The sequence below is a fragment of the Saimiri boliviensis genome, chromosome 9 (genome assembly GCF_048565385.1).
Source record: "Saimiri boliviensis isolate mSaiBol1 chromosome 9, mSaiBol1.pri, whole genome shotgun sequence".
NCBI classification, from domain to species: domain Eukaryota; kingdom Metazoa; phylum Chordata; class Mammalia; order Primates; family Cebidae; genus Saimiri; species Saimiri boliviensis.
This window is the reverse complement of record NC_133457.1, coordinates 63421729-63444541: the sequence shown is the minus strand read 5'-3', so window position 1 is coordinate 63444541 and position 22813 is coordinate 63421729. Positions and strand designations below refer to the sequence as shown.

Below are 22813 nucleotides of genomic sequence, written 5' to 3'. Positions count from 1 at the left end.
GATTCTGAAATGCAGAAAAAGAGAAGTAGACTAGTTAGGGATCTCAAGACTTCACAAAAACACCACAGTAAGTTCGCTGGGTTTTCCCTTTACCTCCCAAATATCCCAGACTGGACACCAAGGAGGCTTGCAAACTGGAACAAACATCATAAATGGATGGATAACGTAGATAAAGACAAATAAACAAATGAGAAAACTCTGCTGTCTCTGGCCAACAGACTGTGAAAAGGGCAGCTCAGCAGAGGCCTAGCAGAGAGGTACATTTTCCTGTCCCCATCCAGGACAGTGGTGAACCCAATCCACGGCAGCATCAGCAGGGTCTCCACACTAGGCCTGAAACAGTGACCGGCCAGATTCACCACAGTGCCAGCCAGGTATCTGCCCCACACCTGTGGCAATGTCAAGTCAATCTGCCCTTAGCAGCAGCAGAGCCAAGGCCCCACACCCACAAGTCAGCCCAGGGAGCTGCAGAGATAGAACAGGAGTTCTAGCTGAATAAATGAGAGTTCTAAAAGAATAAAATAGAAGAAAATAGCATTGCAAGAGATCTGAAAACTGAATTACCATAGGATTACAGCTCACAAAAGTAGGACAAGAGCTATACACTAAACCTAAATAGGGTAACTGCCTATTAAAATAGAAGAATTAAACAGGATAAAGAGTCTCAGCCAGGTGCAATGGCATGCACCTGTAATCCTAGATAATCAGGAGGCTGAGGCAAGAGGATCGTCTAAGGCCAGGAGTTAGAGACCAGCCTGGGAAACATAGCAAGACCCTGTCTCATTTAAAGAAGAAAAAAAAAGTCTCCTCACATAATAACCTAAATGTCCAAGATATAATTACAAAACAAAAAAATGACATGTCATACCAAGAGCCAGGAAAAGCACACTTGAATGAAGGGAAAAAAAAAAAAAGATGATCATACTGATGCCAGCACCAAGACATATCAGTTGTTGCAATTATCTCACAAGAATTTTAAAGAAGCCATCACGAAAGTGCTTCTACAAACAATTACAAAATCTTCTGAAACAGGCCAGGCACTGTAGCTCACATCTGTAATCCCAGCACTTTGGGAAGCCAAGGTAGATGGATCAGGAGATCAAGACTATCCTGGCCAACATGGTAAAACCCCATCTCTACTAAAAATACAAAAATTAGCTTGGTGTGGTGGCGCAGTACTGAAATCCCAGCTACTCAGGAGTCTGAGGCACGAGAATCACTTGAACCCAGGAGGCGGAGGTCGCAGTGAGCCAAGATTGCACCACTGCACTCTAGCCTGGCAACAGAGTGAGACTCCATCTCAAAACAAACAAAGAAAAAAAAAATTCAAACAAATAAAAAACAGAAAATCTCAGCAAAGAAGTTACTTTTTTTTTTTTTTTTTTGGAGACAGAGGCTCACTCTGTCACCAGGCACCAGGCTGGAGTGCAGTGGCACAATCTCAGCTCCCTGCCATCTCCGCCTCCCAGGTTCAAGCAATTCTCCTGCCTCAGTCTCCCAAGTAGCTGGGACTACAGGTGCATGCCACCACCCCCAGCTAATTTTTGTATTTTTAGTAGAGACGGGGTTTCACCATGTTGGCCAGGATGGTCTCAATCTCCTGACCTCGTGATCCACCCACCTCGGCCTCCCAAAGTGCTGGGATTACAGGCTTGAGCCACCGAGCCTGGCCAAGAAGTTACTTTTTAAAGTACCACATGGGCCAAGAAGTTACTTTTTAAAGTACCACATGGAAATTATACAACTGAAACATACAATTACCAAAACAAAACATTTCCTGGATAGACTTAATAGAATGGAAATGACAGAAGATAAATTTGATGAACATGAAGACAAGATCAATAGTTTGCTATATCTAAACAACAGAGAGAAAATAGACTGAAAAAGAAAAAAAAAAGAACAGAGCCTTAAGGAATAGTGGGATAATGATAAAAGATCTAAAGTCCATATGTTAGGTAGAATAATGGGCCTCCCAAAGATGTACATGTCTTAATCCCCAAAGCCTGTGAATGTTACCGTATGTGGCAAAAAAGGACTTTGCAGATGTTAAGGATCTTCAGATGGGAAGATTATCCTAAATTGTCTGGGTGGGCCCAATGTAAGCGAAAGAGAGAAGCAGCAGGGTCAGTCAGAGCAGATGAGAGAATGGAAGTAGTCAGAGTTACAGCCAGGTGCAGTGGCTCACGCCTATAATCCCAGCACTCTGGGAGGCCAAGGTGGGGAGATGGCTTGAGTCCAGAAGTTGAAGACCAGACTAGGTGACATGGCAAAACCCCATCTCTACAAAAAATACAAAAATTAGCCAGGCATGTGGTATACACCTAAAATCCTAGCTACCTGGAAGGCTGAGGTGGGAGGATCACTTGGGCCTGGGCGGCAACAGTGACAATGAGCCAAGAACATGCCACTGCACTCCAGCCTGGAAGACACAGTGATACTCGTCTCAAAAAAAAAAAAAAAAAAATGGAGTTATGCAGACATGAGCCGGGGAACAAATACTGACACATGCTTAAAAACAGTTTTTAGGCTGGGCGCGGTGGCTCAAGCCTGTAATCCCAGCACTTTGGGAGGCCGAGGCGGGTGGATCACGAGGTCAAGAGTTCGAGACCATCCTGGTCAACATGGTGAAACCCCGTCTCTACTAAAAATACAAAAAATTAGCTGGGCATGGTGGCGCGTGCCTGTAGTCCCAGCTACTCAGGAGGCTGAGGCAGGAGAATTGCCTGAACCCAGGAGGCGGAGGTTGCGGTGAACTGAGATTGCGCCATTGTACTCCAGCCTGGGTAACAAGAGCGAAACTCCGTCTCAAAAAAAAAAAAAAAAAAAACAGTTTTTATTATGAAAACACATTAAGTGACACCAGGCACAAAAGTCCATATATAGTATGATTCCAATTATATGAAATACCAAGATTATAAAAGTCCATAGACACAGAAAGTAGTTCTTTCTGTGGTTACGAGAGTCTGGAGGGAGGGAGAAATGGGGAGTACAGCTAATGCATACAGTTGACCCATGAACAACGTGGGCTTGAACTGCATGAGTCCACTTACATGAAGATTTTTTTCCGGCTGGGCACAGTGGTTCATGCCTGTAATCTCAGCACTTTGGGAGGCTGAAGTTGGTGGATCACTTGAAACCAGAGTTCGAGACCAGCCTGGCCAACATGGCGAAACCCTGCCTCTACCAAAAATACAAAAATTAGGCTAGGCACAGTGGCTCACACCTGTAATCCCCAACACTTGGGAAGCAGAGGCAGCAGATCACATGGGGCCAGAAGATCAACATCACCTGGCCAACATGGTGAAACCCTGTCTCTACTAAAAATACAAAAAACCCGGGGGTGGTGGCACACACCTGTACTCGGAAGGCTAAAGCAAAAGAATCACTTGAACTCCAGCCTGGGCAACAGAGCAAGACTCTGTCTCAAAAAAAAAAAAAAAAAGAAAAAAGAAAGAAAGAAAGAAAAAAAGATTATTTCCAATCAAATGCAGATGGAAAATACAGGAGTCACAGGATCAGAAACTCACATAGACGGAGGGCTGACTTTTCACACAATGAGGGTTCTGCATGGATATGGGTATACTTGGGGGTCCTGTAACCAATCTCCCACATATACTGAGGGACAACTGTACACTGTTTCTTTTGGAGTTATGAAAACATTCTGGAATTAATGGTGATGGTTATACAACTCTATGAGTATGCAGAATTGTACACTTTAAAAGGGTAAATTTTATGGTGTATGAACTTTATATCAATAAAGTTGTTATAGGCCAGAAATAATGGCTCACGCCTGTAATCCTAACACTTTGGGAGGCCAAGACGGGAGGACTGTTTGAGTCCAGGAGCTCAAGACCAGCATGGGCAACAAAGCGAGACCCTGTCTATGAAAAATAAAAAAATTAGCCAGGCCAGGGGCAGGAGCTCAAATGGCTTCCCAAGTGGCCTCCCAGAGTGCTGGGATTATGGATGTATAATCTCAGCACTCTGGGAGGCCAAGGTGGATGGATTGCTTGAGCCCAAGAGTTCAAGACTAGCCTGGGCAATATAGTGGGACTCCACCCCTACGAAAATACAATTATTTAGTCAGGTGTGGTGGTGCACATCTAATAGTCCCCCCTACTCGGGAGGCTGAGGTAGAAGGATCACTTGGACCTGGGAGGCTGAGGCTGCAGTGAGCTGTGGTCACACCACTGCACTCTAGCCTTTTTTAAAAAGCAAGACCCTGTCTCATTAAAAAAAAAAAAAAAAAAAGCCAGGTACGTGGTGCACATCTGTATTCTCATCTAGTCTGGAGCTTGAGGTGGGAGGATCACTTGAGCCCAGGAGGTTGAGGCTGCAGTTGGCTATGATCACACCACTGCACTCCAGCCTGAGTGACAATGAGAGACCCCATCTCAAAAATAAAATAAAGCTGTTATTTAAAAATCCTTTCAAGTGTACCAACACATTTCTAATACTAATGTGCTGCAAACGTTAAAAATTTAACATGAGGCCAGGTGTGGTGGCTCATGCCTAAAGACCTAGCCCTTTGTGATTTCGAGGCAGGAGGATCACTTGAGCCCAGGAGTTTGAGACCAGCCTGGGCCACATGGCAAAACCTTGTCTCTACAAAAAATACAAAAAAAAAAAAAAAAACAAAAAAAACCAGCCAGGTGTGGTGTTGCATGCCTGTAGTCCCAGCTACTTTGGAGGCTGAGATAGAAGAATCGCTTGAACCCAAGAGGCAGAGGCTGCAGTGAGCCAAGATCGTCCCACTGCACTCCACCTGAGTGACAGAGCAAGACTCTGTCTCAAAAATAAGTATATAAATATATATTTATATATATATGTGATTTACACATATAACTATATAATTTGACAGAATTTGTGTTTGTTACACTTAAATCCATTTGAAAACCTCTCACTAAAGCCACACAAACATAACCATAGGCAAAACCAACATGGATAAATCCCAATCACAGTTATAACAAACTAAGTAAAAACTCTGCACAGGGCCAGCCGCAGTGACTCACGCCTGTAATCCCAGCACCTTGGGAGGCCAAGGTAGGCGGATCACTTGAGCCAAGGAGTTCAAGACCAGCCTGGCCAACAGCCTGGCGAAACCTCGTCTCTACTAAAACAATACAAAAATTAGCTGGGTATAGTGGCACATGTCTGTAATCTCTGTTACTCAGGAGGCTGAGGTATAAGAATGGCTTGAACCTAGGAGGCAGAGGTTGCAGTGAGCTGAGATTACACCACTGCACTTCAGCCTGGGCAACAGAACAAGACTCTGTCTCAAAAAACAAACAAACAAGAAACAGCACAAAACTCACATAATGCAAAATTTAAAATAAAATCCAATATTTAAGAATATACTTCTGGGGGTGGTGACTCACATATATAATCTCAGCACTTTGGGAAGCTGAAACAGGAGTATCATAGGGGCCAGGAGTTCAAGACCAGCCTGGGCAACATGGCAAGAACCCCATCTCTAAAATGAAAAATAAAAAAATTAGCCAGACATGGTGGTGCACACCTGTAGCCCCAGCTACTTGGGAGGCTGAGGTGGGAAGACTGCTTGAGCCCAGGATGTCGATGCTGCAGTAAGCCATGTTTGTACCACTGCACTCCACAGCCTGGGTGACAGAGTGACACCCTGCCTCAAAAAAACAAACAAACAAAAAAGAAGCAGCAGCAGAAGAAGAAAAAAAAAAGAACACATTTAGCATTCAATAACATCATCCCATAGTGTACGTGAACAATTTTGACAACAGTTTAGGAACATTAACGTATTACTTCTTTAAAATTACCCAAAAGCCTACTATTGAAATATTTGCAGTTTATCTGCTTCTTGGCTGAGCTCCCTTTGTTATGTGTAGAAGACAGAGAGGCAGAATGGTAATGCTTGCCATTAAGTTCCCTCCCTTTCACATCCCATCCTCTCCTAACTACTGCAAGGAAGCCCTGAAGAAAGTTTAACTGCTTTAAATTGCCTTCAGTGACTCTTGGGAACATCTGGGAATAGGAGAAGGAAACTAATCATGCTGGTCAAAAATCTACAAAAAAGGCATTTCTCAAGTCACAGGAGACATAACATGGCCTCTACAAGGTACCTTTGGTCCCAGATAACAGACATCTTCTCAAATGTACATGTGTTCACTGATTCTTTACAATATTTTTACAAATGTACTATCCAGTGGTATTCTTTTTAACCAGTATTAGTTTTCAAACCAGCTATTCTACCCCTGGATAATCTAACACTGATCAATGTATCTTATATATGCAAAACCTGAAATACATTAATAGCATGTCCTATGTAAACCAAAACCTGCTGGGGTTAAAAATATAGATAAAGAAATGTTTGATTTTAACTTTGGTTGTTATTATTTTCTAGTCATTATTAAACACAGAATCAATTTCACTAATAGCAAAATACCAAACATAATATCAATCATAATTGTTTATATACTAAAGTATCTTTTCTTTCACTTAAGGGTTAACTTGATTAATGAACAAATCTTCTCACGACCAAGATACTATGCTCTGGTGTGATTTAACAATGGTCAAATGACAAGATGCTAATGTTTCCCACACCAAATGATAACAAGGGACTTTCAGGCTCCAGTTTTTCTATGCTGTCACTTTCATCCATCTTCATATTATCTTCCCAAAACATGTATCAAAATAATGTACAGCAATTGAAATATATTTTAAGGTTCTAACATAAAGGACTATAGTAATGCAGTAAAAACTCACTACTTTCAACACTAGCCGGGCGCGGTGGCTCAAGCCTGTAATCCCAGCACTTTGGGAGGCCAAGACGAGTGGATCACGAGGTCAAGAGGTCGAGACCATCCTGGTCAACATGGTGAAACCCCGTCTCTACTAAAAATACAAAAAATTAGTTGGACATGGTGGTGCGTGCCTGTAATCCCAGCTACTCAGGAGGCTGAGGCAGGAGAATTGCCTGAACCCAGGAGGCGGAGGTTGCGGTGAGCCAAGATCGTGCCACTGCACTCCAGCCTGGGTAATAAGAGCAAAACTCTATCTCAAAAAAAAAAAAAAAAAAAAATTTCATCTCTTCTTCAAAGCAGGGATCCTCAATATAGTTTTTTTTTTTTTTTTTTTTTTTTTTTTTTGAGACGGAGTTTCGCTCTTGTTACCCAGGCTGGAGTGCAATGGCGCGATCTCGGCTCACCGCAACCTCCGCCTCCTGGGTTCAAGCAATTCTCCTGCCTCAGCCTCCTGAGTAGCTGGGATTACAGGCACGCGCCACCATGCCCAGCTAACAATATAGTTTTTTAATCTACAAGTCAGTTTACTGAGTTTACCATCATTTTTCTTGATGTACATAGCATCAAACAGAAAACACCAGTATACACTGCACATAACAAAAACAAATGTTATTTGTAAAACTGTTACGTCAGTATAAACATTCATATATATGGGTAAAAGGTATCTGTTAGGAATGGTTTGGTCTGCCATAACAGGATGTTTTAGAAAAAAAAAATTTAAAAAGAACAAAAGGAATGGTTTAGTCAGTGTGATAGCTACATCCCTAATGCCCTTGACTAAGTATTGGCCTAATCTGAAGACTAATATAATGGAACATTTAAAACAATTTCCAGTAAAACACCTTAATTCTATTTCACACTGGTGTGCATCCTCAATGCCCCACCCCACATCCTCACTTCTTCCACTCTTCTTCTGTCCTCTCCTAGTCAGTTCTTTAACTGCAACCAACGTTAGCACACATTACACAGCAGAACAAATTAATGTGCAGAAAATATGGATGAACCTTCTCCTTAAATCTTTCAAACTGGGTAACTCTACTTGAGAGAGAAGGAGCTGCCCAAGCATGAACAGGACTAAGAAAAAATTTCAGCCTCTCTGCTTTTCTATACTTAGAAATTTAAAAGAGAGAACGTAGGGCTGGGCACAGTGGCCTCTTTGGGAGGCCGAGACAGGGAGATCACTCGAGCTGAGAAGTTCGAGACCAACCTGGCCAACATGGTAAAACCCTGCATCTACAAAAAATACAAAAATTAGCTGGGCGTGGTGGCACACACCTGTAGTCCCAGCTACTTGGGAGGCTGAGGTATGAGATGGCTTGAATCTGGGAGGCGGAGGTTGCAGTGGGCCATGATCATGCCACTGCACTACAGCCTGGGCAACAGAGCGAAACTCCATCTCAAAAATAAATACATCTTTAGAAAAGAGAGAAAGAGAATGTAAAACTAGATATTCCTGTGAGGAAAAAATGAATTAAATAAATCAAATCAAATGAATATATTTTCCCCAAAATTGTGTCCAACCATCACTATAACAGGCTTATAGTCTAAAGATTTTAAAGTATATTTTAGTAAGGTTTTACATTCACTAAAGAAAAGCACTAGCCCAGACTGTTTGTTTTGAAAGATGACTAAAACACCGTCACCTAAACCATGCAAAACACAGGAATTTACAATTTTGTTAACCCTTTTTCTAAATAAGGTCTCTTGTCAGAGTCATGTTGAAAATTAACTGGCAAAACAGCTGTAAGAATAGTCATCATCTTAAAAATCATGCTATTCTCTCCATACAAAGATGAAAATAAGACACACTGCCATATGCTTCAAGTAATTATTCAAGCAGCCTGATGGTTTTGCAATGAATCATCACTCACTCTCCTGTTCACTCTGGTGATCTCCCATCTCAGTGGATGGCAACTCCATTCTTCCAGATGCTCTAGCCAAAAGTCTTGGAATCATCTCATCTTCCCTTTCTTTCACATCTAATCCAACAGCAAATCCTCTAACTTCAAAAAAATATGCTACACCCAGAATCTGACCACTTCTCACCAGCTCCATTACGACTTCTCTCCCCTGGATAACCTCCCTCCACCCTTGTGCCCTTATAACACTAAACTTCACATTGCAGTCTGAGGTTTCTTTTGGTTTGTTTGTTTTGAGACAGCATCTCATTCTGTCACCCAGGCTGGAGTGCAGTGGCGCAATCTAGGCTCACTGCAACCTCCGCCTCCCAGGTTCAAGCAATTCTCGTGCCTCAACCTCCCAAATAGCTGAGCTTACAGACATGCACCACCAAACCCGGCTAATTTTTGTATTTTTAGTAGAGATGGGGTTTCACCATGTTGGCCAGGCTGGTCTTGAACTCCTGGTCTCATGTGATCCACCCACCTCTGCCTCCCAAAGTGCTGGGATTACAGCCATGAGCCACCTCACCCAGCCTGCAGCCTGAGTTTTAAAACATAAGTCAGGTCATTTCAATCTCTGTTCAAAACCCTGCAATGATTTTCAATCTTACTCAAAGAAAAGCCAAGTTCCTACAATGACTTACAATCTGACCATCAGGACCATGCATCCATCCCATCTCCCCTTTCTAACCTCTTCACTTATCCGTCTCTTCACCCTCTGACTTACTCTGCTCTAACTGCCCTCACACCTCCTCAATCACATCAGCATGCTTCTACTTCAGAACCTCTGTTCTTGTCGTCCTCTGCTTGGAACAACAGAAAACCACATCATTCCCTTCTTGACCTTCTTCGGGTCTTTCCTCAAATGTCACCTTCTCAGTGACATTTTCCCTGACCTATTTAAAACTGAGACGCCACCTCCATCCCTAGCAGTCCCTACCCCCTTTTCCTGCTTTATTTTTCTTCTTTAGAGTTTCTAGATTATAAACTCTGTGGAAGCAGGCATTTTTGTGTTTGCTTCACTGTTTTATCTCCAGCATCCAGAACAGTGCCTGGCACATAACACTTCAATAAATATTTGCTAAATGAATTAATCAAGTAGTGGAGTATATTTTCAAGGGGAAAAAAAACACTTGTCAGGGTAGAACGAACACAAACATAGCCCAGTCTTCATGGGTATTATTTCATTGTTACCATCATGTACATTAACACTCACTCAGCATTCATTCTGTGGCCGAGTCTGTGCTGAGCACTTTCATTACTTACATTTCTTCTGTTCATCTAATAATTACAATAATCCCATGCGTTAGATATTAATGGTCTTACAAGGCAATGTAAGTAAAGCAATGTAATTAAGGTAAAACTTGCCGGGCGCGGTGGCTCAAGCCTGTAATCCCAGCACTTTGGGAGGCCGAGGCGGGTGGATCACGAGGTCGAGAGATCAAGACCATCCTGGTCAACATAGTGAAACCCCATCTCTACTAAAAATACAAAAAACTAGCTGGGCGTGGTGGTGCGTGCCTGTAATCCCAGCTACTTAGGAGGCTGAGGCAGGAGAATTGCCTGAGCCCAGGAGGCAGAGGTTACAGTGAGCCGAGATAGCGCCATTGCACTCCAGCCTGGGTAACGAGAGCGAAACTCCGTCTCAAAAAAAAAAAAAAAAAATGTCACTTAGCTGAATCTCTCAATCAGAGGAAAAATACACTACTAAGCATCATTCTATTGAAAGCATGAAGTCCTTCACATTTATGGAGGCACCAAAGGTAAAGGCCCTGGAATATGCATTTGAAACCCACAACTTCAGATTCAAAACATGTGGCTAGTGAACAATTAATGAAAATTAAAAAGAAGGGAAAGTCAAAAATAGAAATATATTGCATTGCCTTCACCAAAGTGTCAAAGCTAGGTGAATCATACCTTCAACCTAGTATTAAGTTTTCAATTTTCTAGTCTGAGGTAAACAGTATATACTTACGGAGACTTTTCAAGATGCAGGACAATAAAAGCTACATGGCGCAGCCCTCTGCCATCATACTGTGTTACTGGCAATATCATGGTGATGGTCCTTACGGTTATACTACCATGTGCAACATAAATCCCTAAACCCATCTGAACCTGAATGAGGCGTGGACTAAGGAAAAAAAAGATGCAATAATGTTCCAATAAGCATTAAAAACAGATTTAAAATATTTTAATTGTTACAAAATTTCACATCCCATAGTATTTTATTATTTCACGGCAATACCAAAAATTGGGAAATATAAGGACAAGGGGAAGGGTAAAAAAAGTCACAGCTAACAACAACTATCATTTTATACAAGCTAAACACTTCCCACAAATAATTACACTCAATCCATATAACAACCCAGTGACATAGGTACTATTCTCCCCAGTATACAGACAAAAAGCTGACATGGAAACTAATTATATAATTTGTCCAAGACCACATAACCAGTAAGAGGCAAAGCCAGGATTTGAATCTGGGTCAGTCTAACTCCGAAGTCCAAATTTTTACAGCTGTTCCAACACATGTCAAATACGGTATAATGCATGCTCAGAAATTCTAATCTAAGACTAAGGGGTAGGAGCTAGCTCAAAAATACTGAAAGCTCAATGATTAATTGTGAGAATGATACTAATATCTTTTACACATAATCATACTTAAAGAACTTCAAATCTTGCCAGAGCATGCTTAAGATGACACAATTCTTTTTCTTTTCAATCCCCTGAATTTTCAATCCATAGACTTTTAATATGTTCCCAGGAGGAGATTCTGTTCTCTGCAGGATTTTACCAGAAAGATGAAGAACAAAACAGAATGTGAGAAACAATCCCATAAATAGTATAGTGCTAAGTAACAACTGTGGAAAAAAAATACAGTTCAAATAATTTAAGTGGAAATAAATGTATGTGTTTTGATGGAGATGACATCATTGCAGTGATTTCTCTAGAATACAATCCTTGGAAAACAAAATTTAAATGATCCCAAACCCGTTTTTCTAGACTTTAACCTTGTTTCCTGAAAAAGTTGAGTGTAATCTGAAGAAATCATAAAGATTCTTTTGAAGACTATGGAAGAAGCGTTAAAATGAGAATATAATGCTTTACCGAACCTTGCTACTTGTACTAGCCTGCAGCTCAAGGAAAACTTTTTTTTCTCCTTGTTGGGAAAATGGGGAGAGGCAGTAAGAAGACTGGAAGGATGTAACAGGTGTGGAGCATCGTTCAGATTTTTTCACTCTAAGGGAAGATATTTCCCTTGGCTAGGCACAGTGCCTCATGCCTGGAATCCCAACACTTTATGAGGCTGAGGTGGGAGGACTGCTTGAGTCCAGAAGTTTGAGACGAGCCTGGACAACATATGAGACTCTGTCTCTACAAAAAATAAAACAATTAGGTGGACACGGTGGCATGTGCCTGTAGTCCAGCAATGGGTAGGCTAAGGCAAGAGGGTCACTCAAGCCAGGAGTTCATACAGTGAGAGTGAGCTGGGATTGCCCCACTGCATTCCAGCTTGGGTGACAGAGTGAGACCCTATCTCAAAAAGAAGTGGGGGAGATATTTCCCTTATTCTGTGGGACAATGACCCCCATCTTCCAGTTTATATCCAAAAACCAAGCAATGTAGATACAGGAACAAGAATCCTGAATTAGGCTACAGGAAACGTAGATGCCTCTGCCTCTAATTAGCTCTACGGCTTTAGGGAGTAATTTTAGCTTTCTGTCTCTGTGTCTTCAACTGTGAAGCAAGGTGGTTCACCTTACTTTACACCCTACACAAAAATTATGTATCAGAGGCTTAAATGCAAGACCTGAAACTGTAACACTTAAAGATATTAACATAGGAAAAAAAATCTTCACAATGATTGGGTTAGTCAAGATTTCTTAGATACAACACCAAAAGCAAAATCAATAGGAGAAGAAAGTGATAAGCATCAAAACTCAAAACTTTCATGCTTTTAAAAGACACCATTAAGAAAATGAATGAGGTTGGGCACAGTGGCTCATGCCTGTAATTCCAGCACTTTGGGAGGCCAAGTCAGGCAGATCACCCAAGGTCAGGAGTTTGAGAGCAGCCTGGTCAACAGAGTGAAACCAAGTCTCTACTAAAAATACAAAAAATTAGCTGGAGTTGGTGGCGCACGCCTATAATCCTAGCTACTCGGGAGTCTGGGACAGGAGGATCACTTGAACCCAGGAAGCAGAGGTTGCAGTGAGCTAAAAGTATGCCACTGTGCTTCAGCCTGAGCAACAGAGCAAGACTCCGTCTCAAAAAAAAAAAAAAAGTTAAAATGAGAGAAGGCTAGGCGCAGTGGCTGTAATCCTAACACTTTGGGAGGCTGAGGCAGGCGGACCACCTGAGCCCAGGAATTTGAGACCATCCTGGAAATGTTTTAAAACGCCGTCTCTACAAAAACACAAAAATTAGCCAAACATGGTGGCACACACCTGTAGTCCCAGTGACTTGCAAAGCAGGGGTGGGAGGATCACTTGAGCCCAGGAGGTGGAGGTTACAGTGAGCCCTGATCATGCCACTACACACCAGCCTAGGTGACAGAGTAAGACTCTGTCTCAAAAACAACAACAACAACAACAACAAAAAAAACTACAGTGGCTCACAACTGTCATCCCAGCACTTTGGGAGGCTGAGGTGGCCAGACCACCTGAGGTCAGGAGTTGGAGACCAGTCTGCCCAACATGATGAAACCCCGTCCACTAAAAATACAAAAATTAGCTCAGTGTGGTGGTGGACACCTGTAATCCCAGCTACTCGGAAGGCTGAGGCAGCAGAAGGATAATCGCTTGAACCAGGAGGCGAAGGTTGCAGTGAGCCAAGATCACACCTCTGCACTCCAGCCTGGGTGACAGAGCAAGACTCCATCTCAAAAAAAATATATATATATAACAAAACAAACAATCCAATAGGCAGTCCAAGTGGACAAAGGATTTGAATAGATATTTCACCAAAGAAGAGCTATGAAAGCCTAATAAATAAGCACATGAAAGGATGCTCAAAACTACAGTGAGATACCACTTCATAGCCACTAGGCTGGTTACACACAGAAAGACAACAACTAGAGAGAAATTAGAACTCTTCTAATTACTAGCAGGAACATTAAATGGTACAGTTACTTTGAAAAACAGTTCGGCAGTTTCTTAAACAGTTAAATTTGTGATACAAACCAGCAATTCCACTCCTGGGTATACATTCAAGGAAAATGAAACATATTCCCATGAAGACTTGATGTGAATACTCACAGCAGCCTTATTTCAAACAGCCAAAAAGCAGAAACAATCCAACGTCCATCAACCGGTGTCCAATAAAAAGGAACCTTGTATTGCTACATGCTAGATGGATGAACCTCAAAAAGCATTATGTGAAGTAAAAGCAGCAGAACACAAAGAACTATATATCATATGATTACATTTACATGAATGTCCAGAAAGGGCAAATCTATACAGACAGAAAGTATATGTGATTGCCTGGGGCTGGGGGTGGGAACAGGGAGTAACTGCAAATGGACATGAGGCATCTTTCAGGAATGATGGAAATGTTCTAAAATTGGATTGTGGTGATGACTGAACAATTATGTAAATTTGCTGAGATTATTGGGTTGTACACTTTAACCAGGTAAATTTTATGTTATGTAAATTATACCTCAAATTGTTTTTTAAAAATTAAAAGATATTTATGCTAAGTGAAAGAAACCAAATATGAAACACCACATTATATGATCTCATTTATATGCAATGTCCAAAAAATGCAAGTCTATAGAGACAAAAAGTAGATCTGTAGCTGCCTAAGGCTGGGGGTGTAAAAAGGGATTAACTGTAAGAAAGCGCAAGAGATCTCATGGGGATGATGGAAATACTCTAAAACTGGATTATAGTGATAATTGTACAACACAGGGAATTTACTGAAAATCACTAAATGTTACACTTAAAATGGGTGCATTTCATATGAAATTATATCTCAGTAAAGTTGTTTTAAATCTATGAAAGATGGTCACATCACACTGGCATTCCTAACCTTTTAAAAACTATGGACCCCTTTGTGAGTGTGAGGAACACTAACCCTATCCAGAAGACTGAGAAACTCTCTTTTGCCCACTCAGATATCCTATGGTTCCGAGGACACCAAATTAATAAATCACAAAATCTCTAGCACCTTTGCAACTCTGAAATTCTTTGCCACCATAACAGCAAAGGCTTCGAGAATGACTACAACCATCCTCTTCACCCTAGAAAGATGGACACATTACCAGAAAATACTCGTCTTCTAAAATGATAGGGAACCTCGTCTTTACTTCTCTGACATCATTTTGGAATCTTCCATTTAATCCTTTCCTTCAATATGAAACTCTCACTAGGGGAACCAGAAGCAATCAATCAAGACCAGGAACTAGCTAACTGTCTTTAGAACCAAGCAGTACATGTCAAAGACACACTGTGTAGCAAGGCACAGGCCCATGAAGTGGCTTCTGCAAAGATGTGATGTCTTTCAGATTAAACTTAGTCCAGGTGTTTTTGTTTTGTTTTGTTTTTGTTTCTCCTACACAAACCAATATTACTTTAACCACAGATGGTTTTAAAACAAGAGGCAAATAAAGTAAAAAAAAACAAATTGTTTGGCAGGGCGTGGTGACTCGTGCCTGTAATCCAAGCACTTTGGAGGCCAAGGCGGGCAGATCACCTGAGGTCGGGAGTTCAAGACCAGCCTGACCAACATGGTGAAACCCCCATCTTTAAAAAATAAATTCAAAAAGGGCCGGGCGCGGTGGCTCAAGCCTGTAATCCCAGCACTTTGGGAGGCCGAGGCGGGTGGATCACGAGGTCGAGAGATCGAGACCATCCTGGTCAACATGGTGAAACCCCGTCTCTACTAAAAATACAAAAAACTAGCTGGGCGTGGTGGCGCCTGCCTGTAATCCCAGCTACTTAGGAGGCTGAGGCAGGAGAATTGCCTGAGCCCAGGAGGTGGAGGTTGCAGTGAGCCGAGATCGCGCCATTGCACTCCAGCCTGGGTAACAAGAGCGAAACTCCGTCTCAAAATAAATAAATAAATAAATAAATAAATAATTAAAAAAAAAAAAATTTTTTTTAAATTGTTTGACAAAGTTTTTTTTTTTTTAAACACAGTGAAATAAACACTGACACCCCCCAAGGCAGCTAAGGAGTCTTCAGTCGGTCTTTTATTATAAAACTAATTTTGGTGCAGGATGCTGACAAAGCAGACAATTCTCCTTCCTCCAATACACAGGGGTCTGCTCATGTCAGTTGGACTGAGCCTGTATGGCTAAACCCATCCCTTTTTGATTTCCAAGGTCACTGCGTTATCGTTGTCCAACAAATACTCCCCTCATCCCTAGTCCGCAGCTCCTCCCAATCCGTAGACTTCTGTGAGAATTACAATCTATGTTTGTGCCAGTTTTGGTGTCTGCCAACTGGTATTCCTGGACCCCCTTGAAATCTTTTCACACACCAGCCCAATTTATCAGACCACGTCAAGGCACTGTTTGAGGGTCTCCAGCAGTAAAATAAAATTCCAAAGTCTGTACCAAGGCTGAGAAGATCCCTAAGCTCTGGCTCCTCCCTTCCCTTTTCTATCCCTGCCAGCCTTCTTTCAGGTCCTAAAACACATCAAGCTATTCCCCTACTCAAGGCCACTGCATCTCCTCATTCCTCAGTAAGGAAAAATCTTCCCGAGGTTCTTAATCCTCACTTCTTTTCATCCTTCAGGGTTCAACTGCAATGGCATCGCTTCAGAAAAAGAATTTTCCTTTAAATAACCCTAACTAGATCTCCATGTTACTCTCTATCAGAACATCTTGTTTATCTCTTTCATAGCACTTGCCAAAGCCTCTTCTTTTTAACTATTTTTTTTTCTTCTTCTTCTTTTTTTGAGACGGAGTCTTGCTCTGTCGCCCAGGCTGGAGTGCAGAGGTGCGATCTCGGCTCACTGCAACCTCTGCCTCCCGGGTTCAAGCGATTCTTCTGCCTCAGCCTCCCAAGTGGCTGGGATTACAGGCGCGGGCCACCACACCTGGCTAATTTTTGTATTTTTAGTAGAGACGGGGTTTCATCATACTGGCCAGGCTGGTCTCGAAATCCTGACCTCGTGATCCGCCTGCCTCGGCCTCCCAAAGTGCTGGGATTACAGGCGTGAACCACCGCGCCCGGTCCTTTTTAATTCTTTGTGTCTACTTATTTAATATCTACCTCCTGGACTGGAAAGTCAGTTGGAAAGAGTCGGAAGTTGGGTCTACGTTGCTCAGAGCGGTTCCTGCAGCTTCACCCGGAGGATCCCCAGCTCGCTCCAGCAGGGATGGAGGAATAAACTAAAGCTCCTTTTCTATCCCACAATCCCATACATCGATGGCCGTGGCCGCAACTTCAAGATCCCGTTTCTCCCAGAGCCTCGGAAAGGCCTGTCCCACACCTGCACTTTCTTTCTCTACAAGACACATGGGTCGCTCCTGTCCACACATCTGAGAATACGGTACACAAATCTCTCCCGAGCCCCCTCAAACCCCACCCCGCCCCACCCGGCCTCTCAGGCGCGCGCCTCAAAACCCCCTTCCCGTGTCACACGCGCTCCTCGACACACGCGTCCTGCAAGCCCCTTGCACCGCAAGCGCCCCACGAATTCCTGCGAGGGCTGCGCTCCCCGAACTCCCGCGGCTCCCCACGTTCCCGCGCGTCCCCCAGCGCCCAGCGCCGCGCCTCCCCCCTCCGCGGCGCCTGCTCTCACCGATCACCTCCTGCAGCTCGTAATCGTCCCTGTTGATGGACCAGGGCAGGGCGCTCGAGTCCTCGGACATGACGGCGGCAGCGGCTCGCGGTCCTCCCTCAAACTCGCTGACCTCGCTCGTCTCCTCGCCGCGCGTCTCCCCACCCCCACCAGCCGCCGCCGCGCCCCCACCAATCGTCTCTCAACAGCCACGGGTCGGACGCCGCCGGGGCGCGGGGTCACCGTGCGGCAGTGCGGCGGGGGCTCGGAGCTCCAGCGGACGTCGCCTCCTGCTTCTCTGTGTCCGGCACTGCCCGGCCCAACCCACGTCCTAGCCTTGGCCTCCGCAGCACCGGCGACAGAAGCTTCGCCTGGGCCCAGCCCCTCTGTCCCGCCCTCACCCCAGCCCCACGCACGGCCCAAACTTTCCCTTCTCCCTCCACCTGCTGACACGCAGCGCGCTGACGTCACCGCGCCGGTCACGCCCCACCTCGGCCCCGCCTCCGGCCGCCATCTCCAGTGTGTCTGGCTACAAAGTAAGCGAGCTAGAAACCCGAGAAGGTGGGATTTGGCGGTGGAAAGGAAGAAATGCTTAGGAAGGGGCTCATCAAAGGCATCGAAAGGCCATAAGAGAGGCTAAAGTAGCACAGAGGCAGTAGCCACACTAAGCATGGCGACGAAGGGGCCGCCAACTAGAAGGGGCAGAGCCTCTTCTAGCTTCTGGGGCACGTTGCTGTCTCCGTCGTCGCATTCATTGGTTGGTTTGAGAAGGAATCAGAAAAGCAATGGGTGTGGGTGGATGTCAGTCATAAATTGGTCCCGCCTCCAGGCTCTCCGAGCGCTTGTCTGTGTTAGGGTTGCAACCCTTGAAGAGCCCCATTACCCTGCTCGCCTTACCCCTTCCTCTGTTCCTCTGGAGTGACGTCACGGCGTAACCGTCACACCCTCGAGACGTGCTAAGGGCTCCACAGGGTGTGGAGAAGCCCTGAGGGAGCGGCTGGGTGGGGTAGCCCTCGGGTGTGGCCCACTGCCAACTGGGATAAAAGGCTTTGGGCCACCGGACGGAATGAAACTAGGAGTTTGCCTGGTGACGTTCTCTCGATGCGGACGTTCTCCTAACGCTTGTCGCGGTGCTGTCTCCCCAGTTCCCTCCTGCACTGAGCGGCGACGGGGTTGTGTCTGTTCGCAGCTTTAGCTCAAATAAGCACCTGCCTTGGGGACTTTGTTTTCTGCCCCCTGAGAGGGCTTGGGCATCCAGGTGAGACCGACCCACGAGTTTGGGGGTAGTCTCGCGGGCCTTGACTTCTGTCACCCCGCCCCACCACCGCTGAACTTTGTCCGTGTGACTACGTTAGGGCCGTTGGAGAAATGAGCGAGCTGAAGACGGAACACACTTGGTAAATTGGATTTTAAAAAATAAACAGCAACAGGGACAGGGCTAGGTGCGAAAGTGTCTTAGGTTGGACGCCTTTCAGTCCAATGGCAGTTATAGGATAAGAGACCTTGGGCCGGATACGTTGGCTCACACTTGTAATCCCAGCACTTTGGGAGGCTGAGGCGGGTGAATCACCCTAGGTCAGGAGTTCAAGACTAGCCAGGCCAACATGGTGAGACCCCGTCTCTACTAAAGTACAAAAAATTAGCTGGGCATGGTGGCGGGCGCCTGTAATCCCAGCTACTTGGGAGGCTGAGGCTGGAGAATTGCTTGAACCCGAGAGGTGGGGGTTTCAGTAAGGAAGAGACCTTCGCCCAGGCCTGGCTGACACGAAGTGGGGACCCCTTTTAGGGCCTGTAGGCCCCCAACCATAGAAATAAATCAAAATCTTGAGTTTCTTCAAGAGAAACTCCAGGCACTTAGCCTTGAAAACTTAATAAGCAGCTTGATAAGCAAGAAGGTGGTAGTAATTTAAAACAATAGCCAAAGACGCTAAAATAACTGGATGTTTGGTTCTCTATAAAAACTAAAGATAACGTCAACACATATCCCTGAGTTTTTTAGAAACCCAGACCCCCACCAAATAGATCTGCTGGCACATAGACCTCAGAGAAGTGGGAGCTGAGGACTGAACTGTGACTGCTGGTTTTGTTGTTTTGTCATTGTTGTTTCTCTAAGTTTCTTCCTCCCGAAGAAGGTCATGCCCACAAGCCATGGCTAAAATTCTTTTCTGCCGATCCGAAATTTTTAGAAGAAAGCTGCACATCCTGAACCAGTCGCAAGTCAGAAAATCTTTGAATCCACCTATGACCTTTGAGCTCCTGCTTGGAAATGTCCTGCCTTTTTAGATCAAACCAATGTATAACCTCTGTGTATTGATTTATGACTTGACTTGTAACTTCTGCTTTTCTGAAAATATCCCTATCTTTAGAAATCCTTTCCTGCAGCCGGGCGCGGTGGCTCACGCCTGTAATCCTAACACTTTAGGAGGCTGAGGCGGGTGGATTGCCTGAGCTCCGGAGTTCAAGACCCCATCTCTACTAAAAAATACAAAAAAATTTGCTGAGCTTGTCAGCGTGTGCCTGTAATCCCAGCTATTCAGAAAGTGAGGCAGGAGAATGGCTTGAACCCAGGAGGCAGAAGTTGCAATGAGCCGAGATCGCACCATTGCACTCCAGCCTGGGCAGTTGAGCAAGACCCCGTCCCCAAAGGAAAAAGAAAATCCTTTCCTGCAAGCCATGGAAGTTCAGGTCTTAAGCATGAGCTAACCCAATTCTCTGCTTTCTTGGTACCCTGCCTTTCTACTGCAGCAAAACCTCTGTGTGGCTCTCTGGTGTTACTGCCCTGGGCAAGTAGACCTTAGTTTGGTTCTGAAACACCACCAAGCACTGGAAAGCCTTTGCCGAGCTCTGTTGCAGGAGGTCCACTGACCATGAAATCAGTCAACTAGAAGCTACTAGCAGGTTTCCACTTGGTTGGTAGGATTGGAGAACATTTCATGAAGAAGGTAGCATTTGTACCAGACCTTGCAAAGTTAACATGATTTCAACAGGTGGACATTGAGAGGATAGAATAGTCCAGGCACAGCAAAGGTGGGTGCCACCATTCCAGAAAGCATAGCACAGGCCTTGCTGTAAGTGGTTTCAGCCATTACTACTGACACTTTCTTGTAACTATGTTCTGCCTTTTTCTTTTTGCAGGGAGGAGAGGGATGGGATCAATGTATCCAAAAGGAGCTACATCTGATGGTAAGAATTAGCCTCAAGGTTTGTACAAATAAAAAGGTCTATAAACCAGAAATTCTTAACTTGGGGGTGTTGAGCTGTGTGACCCATGGACAGACTTCAGATTGTTTGTTTGTTTGCTCCCAGTCACAGTGGCTTACACCTGTAATCCCAGCATTTTGGGAGACCCAGGTGGGTAGATTACCTGAGGTCAGAAGTTTGAGACTAGCCTGGCCAACGTGGTGAAATCCCATCTCTACTAAAAATACAAAACTTAGCCAGGCACGGTGGCAGGTGCCCGTAATCCCAGAAACTCAGGAGGCTGAGGTAGGAGAATCTCTTAAACCCAGGAGGTAGAGGTTGTAGTGAGCCAAGATTGTGCCACTGCACTCCAACCTTGGTGACAGAGAGTGAAACTCCATCTCAAAAAAGAAAAAAAGAAATTATATAGCCGGGCGCGGTGGCTCAAGCCTGTAATCCCAGCACTTTGGGAGGCCGAGGCGGGTGGATCACGAGGTCAAGAGATCGAGACCATCCTGGTCAACATGGTGAAACCCCGTCTCTACTAAAAATACAAAAAATTAGCTGGGCATGGTGGCGTGTGCCTGTAATCCCAGCTACTCAGGAGGCTGAGGCAGGAGAATTGCCTGAACCCAGGAGGCAGAGGTTGCGGTGAGCCGAGATCGCGCCATTGCACTCCAGCCTGGGTAACGAGAGCGAAACTCTGTCTCAAAAAAAAAAAAAAAAAAAAAAAAAAAGATGTTACTTGGCCCATGTTCTTGGTAGGCAGGGTCACAGGGGATTCTCTTCTGCTTCCTCCACACATGTAGCTTGGTGGATTTGTTGAGCCAGAACCTGCTCTGCACAGCTCCTCATTTCATTTCTCCTGTCTCCTTGATTTTTTCCATGTAGCATGATAGAGGTTAGGATCCTGTGATTTGAATGAGCAAGGAATTGGTGGCTCTTTGAGGCCAGAAATCCAAACCTCAACCCCATTCTCAGCCTATAGAGCAGGCATCCCCAAACTTTTTACACAGTGGGCCAGTTCACTGTCCCTCAGACTGTTGGAGGGCCACCACATACTGTGCTCCTCTCACTGACCACCAATGAAAGAGGTGCCCCTTCCTGAAGTGCGGCAGGGGGCTGGATAAATGGCCTCAGGGGGTCGGGGACGCCTACTATAGAGTATCTTCCATGTGAGAGTATTGTCATAAACACCGAGTACAGCTAGTGCTCGACTTACGACCACGGTTCTGACAGACCAGTCGTAACACGATTTGGTCGTAAGGTGAGTAGGCTATATGTACAGTACTGTGAAATGATGTTATAAAAATGTTTTTTTTTTTTTTTTTTTTTTGAGATGGAGTTTCGCTCTTGTTACCCAGGCTGGAGTGCAATGGCGCGATCTCGGCTCACCGCAACCTCCGCCTCCTGGGTTCAGGCAATTCTCCTGCCTCAGCCTCCGGAGTAGCTGGGATTACAGGCACGTGCCACCATGCCCAGCTAATTTTTTTGTATTTTTAGTAGAGACAGGGTTTCGCCATGTTGACCAGGATGGTCTCGATCTCTTGATCTCGTGATCCACCCGCCTCGGCCTCCCAAGGTGCTGGGATTACAGGCTTGAGCCACCGCGCCCGGCTATAAAAATCTTTAAGTCATATTTTATCATAATTTTCTTTCATTATTGTTACATATCATAATTTTCTTTGTTCTTTTATGCCATTTGTATCATCTCTACACCATTTTGTTTCTTATTTTTACATTCATCAGGTTTAAGTAAAACACTGCATTACTAGTACAACTGGTTTAATATTTGCAAAACATACAAAATTACAAAATACAGGTGCATATAAAAATGCAAAATATAGGTGTAAAAAATACCATAGGGAACATTTTCCCAATTGCAAAACATATCAAAATGTATAAATATGTATGAAACATTTTATTGGCCGCTGGTGGTTGGCTATGGATCGTTGATGTCGTCATCTGAGGCAGCAGTTGGGGTTACCGGAGTTGGTTTTTTCATAAACATGGTGAGCTTTGTCTGAATTATATGTTTCTTTTTTTCTTCATAAATTTCACAATATGGACGAAACACGTCGTGCGCCATCTGTTCAATCCTTGCAAATCGTTCGATGTTTGGGTCCATTGCTTCAAAATGTATAAGAAGTTTATTCAGTAAAGATAAACCGTCTGATAATCCCTTAGTGGTGAACTTTCTTTCTGGCTCCTCCTCTTCTTTCTCTG

At 44.3% G+C, this 22813-nt stretch overlaps 1 protein-coding gene across 1 annotated transcript in view; it reads right to left on the bottom strand.

The window, feature by feature from the left end:
- OXSR1 (oxidative stress responsive kinase 1) overlaps positions 1 to 17838 on the bottom strand; it is a 98512-nt gene extending 80674 nt beyond the window's left edge. The window contains exon 1 of the mRNA XM_003930896.4: positions 17429 to 17838. Within this exon, the coding sequence (XP_003930945.3) occupies positions 17429 to 17498 (70 nt within the window). The 5' untranslated portion in view covers positions 17499 to 17838. The remainder of the gene's footprint in view (positions 1 to 17428) is intronic.
- Positions 17839 to 22813: the final 4975 nt, after the last annotated feature.